Raw genomic sequence first — 18,364 nt, 5'->3', positions numbered from 1 at the left:
TGGGTAGGTGGGGGAGTATTTGCTGCAGAACAAAATTGTAAGCCAAACTGGGTGTGGGGAGGGGAGGTGAAGAAAGAATTGGGACTTGATTCAGCCTAAGGAGTGGCCTGGGAAGGGGGAGAGGGGAAAGAGGGGTCTGCAGAAAAGGAGGATTTCAGAAGACTCAGCAGCACTAGGGTTTGGGACTGAAGGGACAAGCAGGAGGGAAAGAAGGATTTGGGACTAGTCACATTGGGAGCAGAGGCTAGGGAGGGGGTAAAGTGTAAAAAATGCCTGGACATAAGGCACCTCAGACCATTTGCCCATCTGATGACCAAAATTACTTAGTCCTTGTAGGATGGAGAAATAAAAAGTGCCATTCTCTGGCCATTTAGAGCCATTATCAAGTTTGTATTGGGCCCAAGCAGTGTTGCACGAGAAAATAAGATGCTTAGGTTTTAGATCAGGTGGGAGTTGAAAAGGTTTCAAGTTTTTAAGAACACTAAGGGGGAAGGAGGAGGAATGGAGGGCAAATGGTTGCCCATAGTAAAAAGGTAAGTTTAGAGAAAAGGGGTAGAGACACAAGTGGGGGGTGGTACTTGCTGCCCAGAGGCAGTGGTACTTGCCACCAAGGTGGAGGATCAAGGCAGGTGTCCCTGCGGTGATCAAACAAATCTGAAATGTGGGTGAATAATCAGGCAGGCATCCCCACAGTGATTAAACACCAAGGGAAGACTGTCTTCGCAAGTCCGTGACCAGTGCCAGAGTTTTGGGTTCATGGATAAAACATGTATCCTCTGTCTCTACCAGAAAAGGAAAGGAACTGAAATTAAGGGAAGGGAGAGATTGAAAGGCAGTGCTGAAATTGAAAGAAGAGAAAGGTTGAGGGATAGTGAGAAAAGTTGGAGAAGAGAGTAAAAAGACCACTTACCTGATTTGAATCCTTGGGCTGGTTGGTCTGAGGACCCGAGGTCGTAGGTGGATCTCCTCATGGATTGAGGGCCAGGACAGGAGGTCAGTCTCCCGAAGGAGTCCTCCTGTCCCGGGTCTCACCAAATGTCATGCATGTCCATGTGAAGAGACCACCAAACAGGTTTTGTGTGAGCATCAAGGCTGTTTATTTTACCAGGCTGAGTCCGAAAAAGGAGTCAGCAAAGGGAGATAGATGAGAGGCAGTTTTATAGGACTGGGGTAAGCAGTGGAAAGTTAAAAGTGGTTATCTATTGTCAGCAGAGGAGGGAGTCACAAGGTGCATGGTGGGGAGATCATAAGACTCATTGTCCAGAAGAAGAATGTCATGAGGTCAATCCATCAATCAGTTGGGACAGGATAGAAACAAGTCATAATGGAATGTCATAAGGTTGGTCAATCAGTTAAGACAGGAGCTGTTTCACTTCTTTTGTACTTTTCAGTTGCCTCAGGCCATCTGGATGTATACATGCCAGCTTGGGCTCAGAGGCCTGACGTCCAGTGTATGTTGTTGTTCTTTGTGTTTTAGTAAATATTTTACTCTGATATTTGATCCTGCTGGTTGTGAAATTTACATGTTCTCATGTTAGTAAACATGGCTACCTTCCTCTTTGACACCTGCATTGGAAATTGTCTGAATGACATGTGGTTCCTTTGTGACTTTTCTCTGTATAAAGAGTGTCATAGTCACTGCCTCTGTGCTCGCCTGCATTACTATCGATATCTGAGGATTCCTCCAAGGAAGGCTGTTAAAAGAGTGATTGCTTCTAGGATGGGTTATCTCCTGTTTTCTTAGATCTAAACAGATTCCCCCCTGCCCCCAACTGCCAAAGTATCCTTTTCCACCAAGATGAGGTTCCTCTTCGGTTAAACAAAACTTGCTACTTTTTGTTTTTAAAACCTTTATATATATATATACACACACACACACATATTTTGAAAATCTTTTATATTTTGAAAGCTGGGGAAAATGACAACCCTTTGCATTCAACTCTAGTTTTTTGTGAGTCTGTGTATATTTTATTATTTTGTGGACATATATATGCAAAATGTCCGTTTGTACTTTGAGTAATTTTGTTTTCATGTATTTTATTTTGAGATGGGGCCTCACTTTGTTGCCCAGGCTGAAGGTCAGTGGTGCAATCATAGCTCACTGCAACCTCTACCCTCAGGGTAAAGACATCCTCCCACCTCAGCCTTCCAAGCAGCTGGAACCACAGATGCCTGCCACTCTGCCCAGCTAAATTTTTTTATTTTTTATTTTTTGAGATGGAATTTCTGTTGAACAGGCTGGAGTGCAGTGATGTGATCTTGGATTACTGCAACCTCTGCCTCCCAGGATCAAGCAAGTCTCCTGCCTCAGCCTCCTGTGTAGCTGGGATTGATATTGTCATCTTTGAAGGCATTACCCATGCTCTATCTCATCTAGATACTGAGTGTCACTTGGTGTGTCAATAAAAATTTCTAACATTTCTTTTTTATTTTCTTTTTGAGACAGAGTATTACTCTGTTGCCCAGGTTGGAGTGCAATTGTGCGATCTCGGTTCACTGCAACCTCTACCTCCTGGGTTCAAGCAATTCTCCTGCCTCAGCCCCCTGAGTAGCTGGGATTACAGGCATCTACCACTATGTCCAACTAATTTTTGTATTTTAAATAGAGACAGAGTTTCACCAGATTATCTAGGCTAGTCTCAAACTCCTGAGCTTGTGATCCGCCTGCCTCAGCCTCCTAAAGTGTTGGGATTACAAGTCTGAGCCACCCTACCTGGCCAAAAGTTTTTAACATTTCTATAATGGGAACCAGGCATTTATTATTTGAGTGTTTCTTGTATTCTTCACAAACATAAGAAATTTATACCGAGAGGGTATTATGACCTCTTCAAAAAGTATAATAAACCACCACTGGGAAGACATCATGTTGTGAAAAATCCCATACTCAGATTTGTTAGAACACTCACTACAATTAAATCCTTGTTGTCACCTCTCTCCTCTTCTCACTTCTGTAAAGATAAGAACTCCTCCCATAACCATTTGGTTAAAATGTGTTTTCATTTCAGGGTCTATTGACATTCAGGGATGTGGCCATAGAATTCTCTCAGGAGGAGTGGAAATGCCTGGACCCTGCTCAGAGGACTTTATACAGAGACGTGATGCTGGAGAATTATAGGAACCTGGTCTCCCTGGGTGAGGATAACTTCCCTCCAGAAGTGGGGGTGTGCCCTTGCATATCTTTGTATTTTCTCCAGTTGCCTCCAGGGAACCCCATCCTTGCTTGACTAAAATGGAAGCTGTATTGATTTCAAAATGAAAAGCATCGTGATGTAGCATCTGGACTTTAACTGTGCCCTTTGCTTAGATGTTCTGCATTCTTCGTGATAGTTTAGTGGGGTTTCCAGAAGTAAAGTAGGCTTAAAACCTTATGGCTGGCAAGGCATGGTGACTCATGCCTGTAATCCAAGCACTTTGGGAGGCCAAGGCTTGTGGATCACTTCAGGTTAGGAGTTCGATACCAGCCTCACCAACATGGTGAAATGTCGTGTGGTGGCACATGCCTGTAATCCCAGCTACTAGAAAGGCTGAGGAAAGATTATCACTTGAACCTGGGAGGCAATGGTTGCAGTGAGCTGAGAACACGCCACTGCACTCCAATCCTGGCAACAGAGCAAGACTGTCTCAAAAAACAAAAACAAAACCTTATGGCAGACTTTAAAGATATCCAGATTTCTGTTTGCTAGTCCTGTGCTTTCGACTCAGTAGTTCTTGGAAGAGAGCTTGCTGTCCACATATTACAATGCTCTTTAAGGATTCAGAAGAAGGCACACAATGGAGGAATTTGAAATTTTTTTTAGCTCCATCTGTAATGTCTTCTTTCCTACAGAAACGTAGGTCTGGGGCTTTAAAAAAGCTCCAACATGTCATGTTTCCTACTTTTTGTAAGCAGGAGTCTCTTTCTGACCTGTTGGAGCTAAGGCAAAGAGCCCTGCTGGACTGTGTAGCGTAAAGTGAAAATAGCAAAAAAAAAAAAAAAAAAAAAAAAAAAAAAAATCAGATGGGTGGGAATTATTTATTTTATTTTTTTTTATTTATTTTTGAGACGGAGTCTCACTCTGTTGCCCAGGCTGGAGTGCAGTGACATGTTCTCAGTTCACTGCAACCTCCACCTCTTGGGTTCAAGCCTCAGCCTCCCGAGTAGTTGGGACTGTGGGCACATGCCACCATGCCTAGCTAATTCTTATATTTTTAGTAGAGACGGGATTTAACCAGTTTGGCCAAGATGGTCTCCTTGTGATCCACCTGCCTTGGCCTCCCAAAGTACTGGGGGTTATAGGCATGAACCACCATGTCTGGCTGGGAATGTTTTACAGATGTAAACACAGGTAAGGGGTCAGATGGGCAGAGTGGAAGCTCCATCTTCAAATAGTGTGTGGGGAAACTCTTTGCAAGTGAGAGAATTCTGTGAGAAAAGCATCATTTAAATCCTGAGATCTCTGAATGGACATATTTCTTTGCCCCACTTATGCCTCTGCTCGCTCTTTTTCTCTTCTCTTCTTTTCTTTTTACAGGTATGCACTACCACCACACCTGGCTAATTTTTGTATTTTTAATAGCGACGAGGTTTTGCCATGTTGGCCAGATTGATCTCGAACTACCAACCTCAGGTGATTTGCCTGCCTCAGCCTCCCAAAGTGCTGGGATTACAGGGGAGAGCCACCACGCCTGTGCCCTGTGCTCTTTAGACGTGTATTAGTTTGACCTTTTGCCCTCTAGTGGTGCTGCTGCAGCTCAGAGACAAAGACAGGTGTTTATCCCGATGAACAGCACCCTGTCATCTGGCTTCTGTGACCTCTTTGATTTCTTGACTGCGGCACAGGGAGGGCTGTGTCAAAGGGGTCTCTTTCCCCTGTGGTCTCTCCTTCTGTACTTGATTCCATCTGATGCCCCATTCTCTGTCCCTATAGATCAGAACTGCCCCTGTCCCTATAGATACACCTGCCCCTTGACCTATTCAGGTTCCATCCCATTTCCTATACTTGGAACACCTAATCAGGAGACGGAAAAATCTGGGCTGCTCCTCCTTTGCATCTGGGGCCCCGGGATACTGCACAGAGCCCTCTGTACTTGTTCAGATAGTCTGGTTGTCTATTTGAAATAGGAAAAATGGCCACATGCAGTGGCTTACACCTGTAATCCCATCACTTTGAGAGGCTGAGGCAAGCAGAACACTTGAAGTCGGGGGTTTGAGACCAGCCTGGCCAACATGATAAAACCCTGTTTTTACTAATAATACAAAAAGTAGGCTGGGCGTGGTGGCGGGTGCCTGTAGTCAGGAGACTGAGGCAAGAGAATCTCTTCAACATGGGAGAAAGAGGTGAGCTGAAATCGTGCTGAATCTGTATGTTGGATTTGTTGAATATGTGCCTATAAATAGAATTCATAGGTCATTCAGTTTGACCAATTTCACAGGATACATTATAAGAGATGTAAACCTGCTTCTTTCCCACCTTATCATACTGACTTTAAAAAATCTCTTCCATTTTTGCTGCACAATTGCAATTTTTCCCAGAGTTGAAGATGGGTTACTTTTTTTTTTGAGACGGAATCTTGCTCTGTCATCAGACTGGAGAGCAATGGCACAATCTCGGCTCACTGCAACCTCTGCCTCCCAGGTTCAATTGATTCTCCCACCTCAGTCTCCCGAGTAGTTGTGACTACAAGCACGCACCACCATGCCCAGCTAATTTTTTCATTTTTAGTGGAGACCGGGTTTTATCATGTTAGCCAGGATATTCTCAATCTGTTGACTTTGCTATCTGCCTGCCTCTGCCTCCCAAAGTGCTGGGATTACAGGTGTGAGCCACCGTGCCCAGCCAAGGATACAATATTATGCTCTTTATTAAATCAGTTCTTTTCTACTAAGGTCAAAATTTTAACTGATGAACTATAATTATATATTTTTTCACATGGAGTCTTGCTCTGTTGCTCAGGCTGGAGTACAGTGGCATGATCTCTGCTCACTGCTCTCCTCCTCCTGGGTTCAGGTCATTCGACTGCCTCAGCCTTTCCAATAGCTGGGATTACAGGTGACAAACTCCACATCCAGCTAATTTTGTATTTTTAGTAGACAGGGTTTCATCATGTTGACCCAGCTGGGTTTGTACTCCTGACTTCAGGTGATCCACCTGCCTGAGCCTCCCAAAGTGTCGGGATTACAGGCGTGAGCCACTGCTCCCAGCCTACTGTCACTTATTACCATATTAATCTTTGTATTTCTGACCACCTCAATATTCACAGTACTCTCTCAGTCCCCACACTACTCTCAAGGAAAGACACTTGCTTATCCATTGGACAGCTTTCTCAGGACACAGCCTAAACCAATGTCTGCTCTGTATGATGGCTGATATGCCACTGTCTAAATTTTACTTTTAAGTTCTGGGGTACATGTGCAGAACGTGCAGGTTTGTTACGTAGGTATACATGTGCCATGGTGATTTGCTGCACCTATCAACCCATCATCTAGGTTTTAAGCCCCGCATGCATTAGGTGTTTTTCCCAATGTTCTCCCTCCTCTTGCCCCCACCCCCGATAGGCCCTGCTGTATATTGTTCCCCTCCCTGTGTCCACATGTTCTCATTGTTCAACTCCCACTTATGAGTCAGAACATGCAGTGTTTGGTTTTCTGTTCCTGTGTTAGTTTGCTGAGCATGATGGCTTTCAGCTTCATCCATGTCCCTACAAAGGACATGATCTCATTCTTTTTTTTTCTTTCTTTTCTTTTCCTTCTTTTTTTTTTGAAATGGAGTTTCGCTCTTGTTGCCCAGGCTGGAGTGCAATGGGATGATCTCGGCTCACCACAACCTCCGCCTCCCAGGTTCAAGCGATTCTCCCGCCTCAGCCTCCAAAGTAGCTGGAATTACAGGTATGCACCACCTTGTCTGGCTAATTTTGTATTTTTAGTAGAGACGGAGTTTCACCATGTTGGTCAGGCTGGTCTCCAACTCCTGACCTCAGGTGATCTGCCCACCTTAGCCTTCCAAAGTGCTGGGATTACAGGTGTGAGCCACTGTGTCCTGCCAGTCTCATTTTTTTTATGGCTGCATAGCATTCCATGGAATATATGTGCCACATTTTCTTTAACCAGTCTATCCTTGGTGGGCATCTGGGTTGGTTCTAAGTCTTTGTTATTGTAACTATTGCTGAAAGAAACATACATGTGCATGTGTCTTTACAGTAAAATGATTTATAATCCTTAGGGTATATACCCAGTAATGGGATTGCCAGGTCAATACTACATCCACTTTTAAGAACATGTCTGGGTCTGCAGCCCAAGATCAAATACCATTGACCTCACTTACTTTCAGTGTAAATTGGTGGACCTACTCTATTTATTTGAAAAGCAATAATTTACTCCAAATTTCTTTTGGCAAGTTAGTGTTTGTTGGTAGATGGCTGGGAATACTGCACAGTTTTTGTGAAGATGGAAAAGTTACTTTAGTTAAGAAAAGATTTATCAGTCTCTGTCAGGTTTACTAGATGGAGCTTTTCACGTCTTAACCACCTCAACCTACCGTAAGACATACTGTAGACTGAGATGCTTAACACCTTAAACTGCAGGAAATAATTTCTCATAAATCTGTAAGCAGGCCGGGCGCGGTGGCTCAAGCTTGTAATCCCAGCACTTTCGGAGGCCGAGACGGGCGGATCACGAGGTCAGGAGATCGAGACCATCCTGGCTAATACGGTGAAACCCTGTCTCTACTTAAAAATACAAAAAACTAGCCGGGCGACGAGGCGGGCGCCTGTAGTCCCAGCTACTCCGGAGGCTGAGGCAGGAGAATGGCGTAAACCCGGGAGGTGGAGCTTGCAGTGAGCTGAGATCCGGCCACTGCACTCCAGCCTGGGTGGCAGAGCAAGACTCCGTCTCAAAAAAAAAAAAAAAAAAAATCTGTAAGCAGTGAAGTCCAAGATGCATAAAAACATTTCCTGGGTGGTGCCTTCTTTCTATTTTACCCCAGTCTGCTTTTTTTTTTTTTAATGGAGTTTTGCTAATTTTTGTATTTTTAGTAGAGATGGGGTTTAATAATGTTGGACAGGCTGGTCTCAAACTCCTGACCTCAGATGATTCACCCACTCAGGCCTCAACCCTGGCTGAGATTACAGGCCTGAGCCACTGCACCTGGCCCCAGCCAGCTTCTTGCTGTGTCTCATATGTCAGAGTGAAAGGAAGCAAGCACTCTAGTGGTTTTCCTTATATAGGCACTAATCCTGTTCATGAGAGCTTCCTCCTCATGGTCTAATTGTTGCCCAATGTCCTCACTTCCAATAAAATAATATTGGGAAATAGGATCTTAGTAGACTAATTTTGGTCAGTGCAAACATGGGTGCCTTCGTTGTGTTGTATACCTTTTTATTTTTCAGTTTGCTCCAAAGAATGTTTTCTCTGACCTTAGTCAATAAATTTCCCAATTCCAAAATTCTTGTCAGTTATTAGACAGCCATGTTTCCCTTCTATTGCAGCATGCCCAGGCTTCATGTTGGAAAAATTTTCCTTTTTGGGGAGCTAACCTAATTAATTTTTGCAATGTAAGTTGTTGATCACAGCTTTCTTTATACTACTATTCTGCAGTTAGTTTGAATTATGTACAGCCACCCTTTCTCTGTTAGAAAATATCTGTTCCTGGTCAGGCGTGGTGGCTCATGCCTGTAATCCCAGCACTTTGGGAGGCCGAGGCGGGCGGATCACAAGGTCAGGAGATTGAGACCATCCTGGCTAACATGGTGAAACCGTCTCTACTAGAAATATCAAAAATTAACAGGGCATGGCAGCGGGCACCTGTAGTCCCAGCTACTTGGGAGGCTGAGGCAGGAGAATGGCATGAACCCGGGAGGCGGACCTCGCATTGAGCCAAGATTGCACCACTGCACTCCAGCCTGGGTGACTGAGCAAGACTCCGTCTCAAAATAAATAAATAAATAAATAAATAAATAAAATATCTGTTCCTTTTGTTCTCCAAAAAATTAAAAATCATGATTGGGAGTTTTATAACTTTCTTTAACATAAGTATTACTGTTAGTGTAATATTACATATTTCAATAGGATATATTTATTGACTCTGTAATTAATTGGAAACTGTGGGTTCCTTATATTTTATAGGTATTTTTTCTAAATATGAGATCAAGGAATTACCAACAAAAAAGGAGAGTAATACAGGAGAAACATTCCAGACAGTAATGTTGGAAAAACATGAAAGCCACGACATAGAAGATTTTTGCTTCAGTGAAACCCAGAAAAATGTACATGACTCTCAGTGTCAGTGGAGACACGATGAAAGACATTACAAACGAGTGTGTGTGACCTATAAGGAAAGTCTCATTGGTAGAAGAGACATGCATGGTAGAAAGGATGATGCACAAAACAAGCCTATTAAAAATCAACTTGGATTAAACTTGCAGTCACACCTACCAGAACTGCAGCTATTTCAAGCTGAAAGGAAAATATATGAATATGATCACACGGAAAAATCTGTCAACAGTAGTTCCTTAGTTTCCCCACCCCAAGGTATTTCTTCTACTGTCAAAACCCATGTTTCTCATACATATGAATATAATTTTGTGGATTCGTTATTCACACAAAAAGAGAAAGCAAACATTGGGACAGAACACTACAAATGTAATGAGTGTGGCAAGTCCTTTCACCAAGGCTTACATTTTACTATACATCAAATAATCCATACTGAGGAGAAGCAGCTTAAATGTGATATATGTGGCAAGAGCTTCAATAAAAAATCAAACCTTGCCAGTCATCGAAGAATTCATACTGGAGAGAAGCCATATAAATGTAACGAATGTGGCAAGGTCTTCAATAATATTTCACACCTTGCACAGCATCGCAGGATTCATACTGGAGAGAAACCATATAAATGTAATGAATGTGGCAAGGTCTTTAATCAAATGTCACACCTTGCACAACATCAAAGAATTCATACTGGAGAGAAACCTTATAAATGTAATGAATGTGGAAAGGTATTCCATCAAATTTCACACCTTGCACAACATCGGACAATTCATACTGGAGAAAAACCTTACAAATGTAACAAATGTGGCAAGGTGTTCAGTCGCAATTCCTACCTTATACAACATCTGATCATTCATACTGGAGAGAAACCCTACAGATGTAATGAGTGTGGAAAGGTCTTCAATCATATTTCACACCTTGCACAACATCGGAGAATTCACACCGGAGAGAAACCCTACAAATGTAACGAATGTGGCAAGGTCTTCAGTCACAAGTCATCCCTAGCAAATCACTGGAGAATCCATACTGGAGAGAAACCTTACAAATGTAATGAATGTGGCAAGGTCTTCAGTCGCAATTCATACCTTGCCCAACATCTGCTAATTCATACTGGTGAGAAACCTTATAAGTGTGATGAATGTGACAAAGCATTCAGTCAAAATTCACATCTTGTACAACATCGCAGAATTCATACTGGAGAGAAACCTTACAAATGTAATGAATGTGGCAAAGTCTTCAGTCAAAATTCATACCTTGCATATCATCGGAGAATTCATACTGGAGAAAAACCTTATAAATGTAATGAATGTGGGAAGGTCTTCAGTCTAAACTCATCCCTAGCACATCATCGGAAAATTCACGCTGGAGAGAAACCTTACAAATGTAATGAATGTGGCAAAGCTTTCAGTGTGCATTCAAGCCTTACTAATCATCATGTGATCCATACCGGAGAGAAACCTTTCAAATGTAATGAATGTGGCAAACTCTTCCACGACAGTTCATATCTTGTAGGTCATCAGAGATTTCATGCCAGAGAGAAATCTAACAAATGTAATTAATGTGGCAGAGTGTTCAGTCAGCATTAAAGCCTTGCAACACATACAATAATTTATACTGGAGAAAAACTTTGCAAGTATAATGAATGTAGCAGAACCTTTAGTTTTTGTTCAAGGCTTAATAACCATTAGCTAGTCCATGGGGAGAGAAACTTTACTAATGTATTGAATGTGGCAAGGCCTTAAGGTAAAAGTCTGAGATCAGGATTTTTCCAAGAATTCTTGCTGGTGAGAAACCTAACAAATGTAATGAAAGTGGCAAGGTCTTCTGGTACAATTCTCACATTGTACAATATTGCAAAATTTCATACTTGAGAGAAACAAAAACACTGAGAGTGGGAAACCATTATGACTTCAAACATTCATCAACATCAGAGAAGCCATACTAAAGAGCCTTTATATAATTATATGTGATAGTGATTTTCTGCAGGCCATAGTCTTACTAAGCATCAACAACTTTTTTGATGAAACCATATAAAGGGAATGTGCATGCTTAGGCTTTTACCCAAGCATCAAAACTGGAACATCACAGGGTTTATACTGGAGAGTAACTACACAAACATAATGAATGTAATAAGCCTTTCAGTGTCATATTCATTATTTTCTTGTGAGAGATCTACTCAATAAAAACCAAGTAAATATAGTGAATCTGGAAAGGTCACTAGTCTAAGATGCATTCTCATGGTTCATTAAAAATTCATAGTGGAGGCCGGGCGCGGTGGCTCACGCCTGTAATCCCAGCACTTTGGGAGGCTGAGGCAGGCGGATCCCGAGGTCAGGAGTTTGAGACCATCCTGGCTAACACAGTGAAACCCCGTCTCTACTAAAAATACAAAAAATTAGCCGGGTGTGGTGGTGGGCGCCTGTAGTCCCAGCTACTCAGGAGGCTGAGACAGGAGAATGGCATGAACCCAGGAGGCAGAGGTTGCAGTGAGCTGAGATTGTGCCACTGCACTCCAGCCTGGTCGAGAGAGTGAGACTCTGTCTCCAAAAATAATAATTCATAGTGGATCCCAGGTGCGGTGGCTCACACTTGTAATCACAGCACACTGGGAGACCGAGGTGGGTGGATCATGAGGTCAGGAGTTTGAGACCAGCTTGACCAACATAGTGAAACCACATCTCTACTAAAAATACAAAAATTAGCCAGGTGTGGTAGTGGGTACCTGTAATCCCAGCTACTTGGGAGGCTGAGGCAGGAGAATCACTTGAACCTGGGGGGCGGAGCTTGCAGTGAGCCGAGATCTCACCACTGCACTTCAGCCTGGGCAACAGAGTGAGACTCCATCTCAAAAAAAAAAAAAAAAAAATTACAGTGGAACAAACACTTACAAAGGTAGTGATATGGTAAATTAACCAATTCACAGACTATAATCCATCCGAGAGCTCACAGGAAGTCTAATTCTCTACCATTAATTTTTATATTACATTCTGCAGAATAATTACAATTCAAAATTATGTTGAAAGTCGTGACATATATCAAAGACTCAAAGACATTTGGAAATGGCCAGTTACCTTCAGGTCATAAAATAATTGATTACATTATTGAAGGAGAAAGACTTCTTTACCAATGTTGACTTTCAAGTTGACATTTGAAATGTTTTTATGATGTCTTTCTTACTCATTTCCTGATCTATAGGCAAGAATAGGAAAAAATGGCCTACTTCATTAGGTGAGATCATTTCTCTCCATGTTCCTGTGAAACAGGGACACTCTCTTTTGAAATTAAATATTGGCTGAATATTGGCTAATCCTAGCACTTTGGGAGGCGGACATGGGTGGATCACTTGAGGTCAGGAGTTTGAGACCAGCCTGGCCAGCATGGTGGAACCCCATCTTTACTAAAAATAACAAAAATTAGCCAGACATTGTGGCTGGCACCTGTAATCCCAGCTACTCGGGAGACTGAGGCAGGAGAATTGCTTGAATCTAGGAGGCGGAGCTTGCAGTGAGCAGAGATCGCGCCATTGCACTTCAGCCTGGGTTACAGGTGAGACTCCATCTCAAAAAAAAAAAAAACACAAAAGGAAACAGAACCAGATGGAAATTGTTGCCTACGTATGTGCTTCTGTGATGCTCCTCAAAAACAACAATGGGCCAGGCATGGTGGCTCACTCCTGTAATTCCAACATTTTGGGAGGCCGAGGCAGGTATATCACCTGAGTTCAGGAGTTCGAGACCAGCTTGGGCAACAAAGTGAAACCGCATCTCTACTAAAAATACAAAAACGCGCCAGGCATAGTGACACACGTTTGTAATCCCAGCCATGAGAGGCTGAGGCAGGATAATCACTTGAACCCGTGAGGCAGAGGTTGCAGTGAGCCTAGATTGTGCCACTTCACTCTAGCCTGGACGACAGAGTGAGACTATCTCAAACAAAAAAAAAAAAAAGGAAAAAATGACTGAATTAAGATTTGTAAGGGGCTGAGAATAATGTAAAGCTGTGATACCAGTCATATTATTGCATACAGGGCATTCTTCACAGAGAGGGCCAGTGTGGATTATAGGAAAGAAATGCTCTACTAACCAATCATGAAACAGAGCAATCCAAGACCTCAAGAGACTGCAGTTTTTACTGGAGGAGATTAATACATTAATAGGAAGTGATTACATGTACGGTAGAGGTAATGCAGGGGAAATGTTAGCCACATCTCCATTGAATGGCAGTAGCTGTCATGTAGCAAGATTGAGGAAAAATTGATCTTAATTTTGAAATTGAAAAGAGTAGTTATCACAGAGAAGAGGATTTTTTAAGCATTTTTTCTTTTTTTCTATTTGTAGAGACGAGGTTTCGCTATGTGTCCCAGGCTGGTTTTGAACTCCTGAGCTCAAGTGATCCTTCTGCTTGGCCTCCCAAAAGTGTTGGGATTACAGGTGTGAGCCACTGTATCTTGTCCAAAGAAGAGAGTTTAATTATTTAAAAAAATAACCCCCACCATAGCATGTTCTTGATTAGGAATCCCATTAAACTGCCAGCATTACATTTTCTATTGTTTGTTTTTTGAGACAGTGTCTCACTCTGTCACCCAGGCTGGATTGCAATGGAGCGATCATGACTCACTGCAACCTCCACCTCCCAGGTTCAAGCAATTCTCCTGCCTCAGCCTCCCTAGTATATGGGACTACATGCGCACCATCACCATGCCCGGTTAATTTTTGTATTTTTTGGTAGAGATGTAGTTTCACTGTGTTGGCCAGGCTACATTTTCTATTGTTTTATTTAGAATGTATCATAAATCACGTGTCAATAAAATTTATTTTTTATAACTATGAGTTAATTATGTTCCATCTACCTGCATAGCTTTATCTCACCTCTATAGGATCCTTCATGTCTAAACACAAACAATGCACCATCCATTAGGTTGCTAAGGCTGAAGGATCTACAGTTTTATTTTATGATGGAATTAAACATCATACAATTTGAGAACATGCAGGCACACCTTCCACTTCAGTTATTCTCTCTGCAGTCGGCCTTAGGTTACTTATATGAACATGATGAGAATCCCATAGCAGTGCAGTTTCACACTCTGACAAACCTGCATCCCTATTGATAAGTGTAACTTGTATTCTTCTAAATGCCTTTCTCTTATGTCCCAAATGAACACACAGCATGCATTTTAATTTATATAAAGTAAAAATACACATATACTAAGGACATAAAAAGTACTGTGAAATAAAAGTAAATATGGGGAATATGAATAAAAATAACACCAAAATTGAGCTGGGCGTGGTGGTGTACGATTGTAATCTCAGCTACTTGGGAGACTGAGTAAGGAGAATCGCTTGAACCCAGGAGGTGGAGGTTGCAGTGAGCAGAGATCACACTGCTGCACTCTAGCCTGAGTGACAGAGCGAGACTCTGTCTCAGCAAAAGAAAAAAAAAAGATCTCCAGTTGCCTCTATGTTGTTGCAAATGACAGGATGCCATACTTTTTGATGGCTGAACATTGCTCCGTTGTGTGTAAGCACCACTTTTTTTGGTCCATTTATCTGTTGGTGGACACTTAGATTGCTTCCAAATCTTGGTTACTGTGAAGAGGACTGCACACACATGGTAGTGCAGAGATCTTTTTCATATACTGATTTATTTTGCATATATACCCAGCACTAGGCTTGCTGGATGATATGGTAGCTCAATGTTTAATTTTTAAAATAGCTTGTTTGCCTTATCTCTTTGCTTTCCCCCTGTTCCCACTAGCCAGACTCCTTTTCCCTAATTAGGACTCCACAATGAATCCAAATATATTCTGAAGACTATCTATGTTATAGGTTTTCTAACCATACCTGACAGAAAGAGAAAACAAAAGGTATAAAATAACTTACAGGGCCGGGCGCGGTGGCTCTTGCCTGTAATCCCAGCACTTTGGGAAGCTGAGGCGGGCAGATCACAAGGTCAGGAGTTAAAGATTAGATTGGCCAATATGGTGAAACCCCATCTCTACTAAAAATACAAAAAAAAAGTTAGCTGGGAGTAATGGTACATGCCTGTAATCCCAGCTACTCGGGAGGCTGAGGCGGGAGAACTACTTGAACCCAGGAGATGGAGGTTGCAGTGAGGCAAGATTGTGTCACTGCACTCCAGCCTGAGTGACAGACTGAAAACTCCATCTCAAAAAATAAAAAAAATAATAATAATAATTTAGAGATACCTTATAATTGGCTGCGCGTGGTGGCTCATGCCTGTAATCTCAGCACTTTGGGAGGCCGAGGCAGGCAGATCACTTGAGGACTGGAGTTCGAGACCAGCCTGGCCAACACAGCGAAATGCCATTTCTACTAAAAATATAAAAATTAGCCGGGCGTGATGACGCACACCTGTAATCTCAGCTACTTAGGAGGTTGAGGCAGGAAAATTGCTTTAACCTGGGAGGCGGAGGTTGTAGTGAATCAGGATCACACCACTGCACTCCAGTCTGGGTGACACAGTGAGACTGTCTCAAAACAAACAAACCAAAAAAAGCCCTTATAATTTGCCAATAAAAAGTATATTTTCTAGTCACTTTCAGAATGCACGTAAAGTGAATTGAAAATTCTGCTGTGGTGAAAGTTCATCCTATCAGTTGGGTCACCCTTGCCATATCCAACTGATACAGGAGGTAGAAAGAAATTATTTAGGCAGATAGTGAGGGCAGAAACTCCTCTGCAGAGCTTCCTTTCTAACAAAAAGCTGCCCAAAATATCATTTTGTTCTAACAAAGAGCAGCCTGAAAAATCGATCTGCAAACATAGGTAAGCAAGCTGGAAGCTTGCACGGAGGAAAGTCAGCAGCTGCGCCAATAGGAAAGGGGCAACTTTGGGGCTAGGCATGCCCACAATGGAAGCTCCATCTTTCCTTTTTTTGTTAGCACTTGTACAGTAAGAAAGAAATGGGCAAGATGGCGCACATCTCAGGCAAAGAACCCACCTGCGTAATAAAAGATTGGGGAGGGGGCTACCAGAAATTCATGCGGTATGCAAATGACACATCTGGTCCTAACGAGTTTTTCACGCCCTATGTAGATAAGACACTGCCTCCCCACCAGTTCATCAATAAAACCCCTACATTTTACCACGAATCCTCAAACCATTCTTCCAGGACCCCTCTCTGTAGCAGAGAGCTATTGACTTTCTTTCGCCTATTGAACTTCCACTCTAACGTCACTCTTGGGTGTCCACGTCCTTGATTTCCGTGGCCGTGAGAGAACCAACCTCAGGTATTACCCCAGAACATGAGGCTGCTTCACAACTAAACCAAAGAGGACAGATGAAAAATGAACCCAGGACACAAACATGGCTTCAAGAACGTGATTCTCTGAAGTATGGCTGCTGAAACTTCCTGTTGTAACCAGAAACCCCTGAAACCAGCTTTTTCTTTTTTCTTTTTTTTTTGGACAGAGTCTTGCTCTGTCACCAGGCTAGAGAGAAGTGGCACAATCTTGGCTCACTGCAAGCCACGATTCCCTGGATCAAGCGATTCTCCAGCCTCAGCCTCCGGAGTAGCTGGGATTACAAGCACATGCCAAGACGCCCGCTAATTTTTGTATTTTTATGAGAGAGAGGGTGTCACCATCTTTGCCAGGGTGGTCTCGAACTCCTGACCTTGTGATCCGCCCGCCTTGGCCTCCCAAGGTGCTGGGATTACAGGCATGAGCCACTGTACCAGCCCAGATTTTTCTTATAGTTGCTAAAATAAATCACCTGGGACTTTAAAAATAGTCTGTGAACCAAGTATCTGAGACATCTCAATCAGTTCAGAAAGTTTATCTTGCCAAGGTTGAGTATGCGCATGATGCAGGCTCACAAGGTCCTAATGGCATGTGCCCAATATGGTCTAGGTAGACCTTACATTTTAGGGAGACACGACATATTAATCAGTAAGTGTCAGATGTAGGTTGGTTCAGTTGGGAAAGGTGGAACAACTCAAAGCGGGGGAGGGGGACTCCAGGACATATGTAGATAAGAGACAAATGATTGCTTTGAGTCTCTGATTAGCCTTTCGTACTTTGAGTAATTTTGTTCTCATATATTTTATTTTAATTTAAGATGAGGCCTTGCTCTTTTGCCAGCTACTTGGGAGGCTGAGGCAGGAGAATCGTTTCAACCCAGGAAACGGAGGTTGTGGTGAGCCGAGATCATGCCATTGCACTCCAAGATGTGGTTGGGGAGAAATCCACAAATTTTGGTCATCAGAACGGAGGCATTCTGTGCTCAGTGGCATGAGAGAGCAGGGAAAAATAGTTTTTTTTTCTTCTTTTTTTTGGCAGGGGGAGGGAGTCTCGCTTTGTCGCCAAGGCGAAGTGTAGTGTCGGAATCTCGGCTCACTGCAAAGCCCACCTCCTGGTTTCAAGAGATTCTTCTGCCTCAGTCCTCAGTCTCCCAAGTAGCTGGGATTATAGACACCCACCACCATGCCGGATTACTTTTGGTATTTTTAGTTGAAACAGGGTTTCATCATGTTGGCCAGGCTGGTCTCAAACTCCCGACTTCAAGTGATCTGCCCTCCTCAGCCTCTCAAAATGATGGGATTACAGGCATAAGCCATTACGCAGGCCTTTTTTCCTATTTCTAATAGGCAAGCCAACTATTTGAACAACCAGAGAGGGCTCTGTGCAGTATCCTGGGCCCCAGATGCAAAGGAGGAGCAGCCCAGGTTTTCAGATCTCCTGATTATGTGTTCCAAGTACAGGAAATGGGATGGAACCTGAATAGGTCAAGGGTAAGTGTATGGAGGCCTCAGTTCTGATTCACAGGAACAGAGAACGGAGCATCAGATGGAATCAAGTACAGAAGGAGAGAACACAGGGTAAAGAGATCCCTTTGACACAGCCCTTCCTGTGCCACAGGGTCAAGAAACCAAAGAGGCCACAGAAGCCAGATGACAGGGTGTTGCCCATCAAGATAAAGACTCTGCCTTTGTCTCTGAGCTGCAGCATCACTAGAGGACAAAAAAATCAAACTACCACACATCTAAAGAGCAGAAGGGCCTGGAGCGGTGGCTCACACTTGTAATTTCAGCACTGGGCAAATCACCTGAGGTCAGGAGTTCGAGACCAGCCTGGCCAACATGGTGCAACACCATCTCTACTAA

At 42.9% G+C, this 18,364-nt stretch overlaps 2 protein-coding genes across 5 annotated transcripts in view; one reads left to right on the top strand and one right to left on the bottom strand.

Moving 5' to 3' along the window:
* Positions 1 to 11,445, top strand: part of LOC117093610 (zinc finger protein 83-like) — a 241,235-nt gene extending 229,790 nt beyond the window's left edge. The window contains exons 3-4 of the mRNA XM_033228959.1: positions 3,006 to 3,132; positions 9,101 to 11,445. Of these exons, the coding sequence (XP_033084850.1) occupies positions 3,006 to 3,132; positions 9,101 to 10,800 (1,827 nt within the window). The 3' untranslated portion in view covers positions 10,801 to 11,445. The remainder of the gene's footprint in view (positions 1 to 3,005; positions 3,133 to 9,100) is intronic.
* Positions 1 to 18,364, bottom strand: part of LOC117093612 (zinc finger protein 813-like) — a 361,257-nt gene that overhangs the window by 328,301 nt on the left and 14,592 nt on the right. The gene's annotated exons all lie outside the window — the stretch shown is intronic.

The sequence above is a fragment of the Trachypithecus francoisi genome, unplaced genomic scaffold (genome assembly GCF_009764315.1).
Source record: "Trachypithecus francoisi isolate TF-2019V2 unplaced genomic scaffold, Tfra_2.0 Lachesis_group12, whole genome shotgun sequence".
Classification (NCBI taxonomy): Eukaryota; Metazoa; Chordata; class Mammalia; order Primates; family Cercopithecidae; genus Trachypithecus; species Trachypithecus francoisi.
This window is presented reverse-complemented; position numbering and strand designations above follow the sequence as displayed.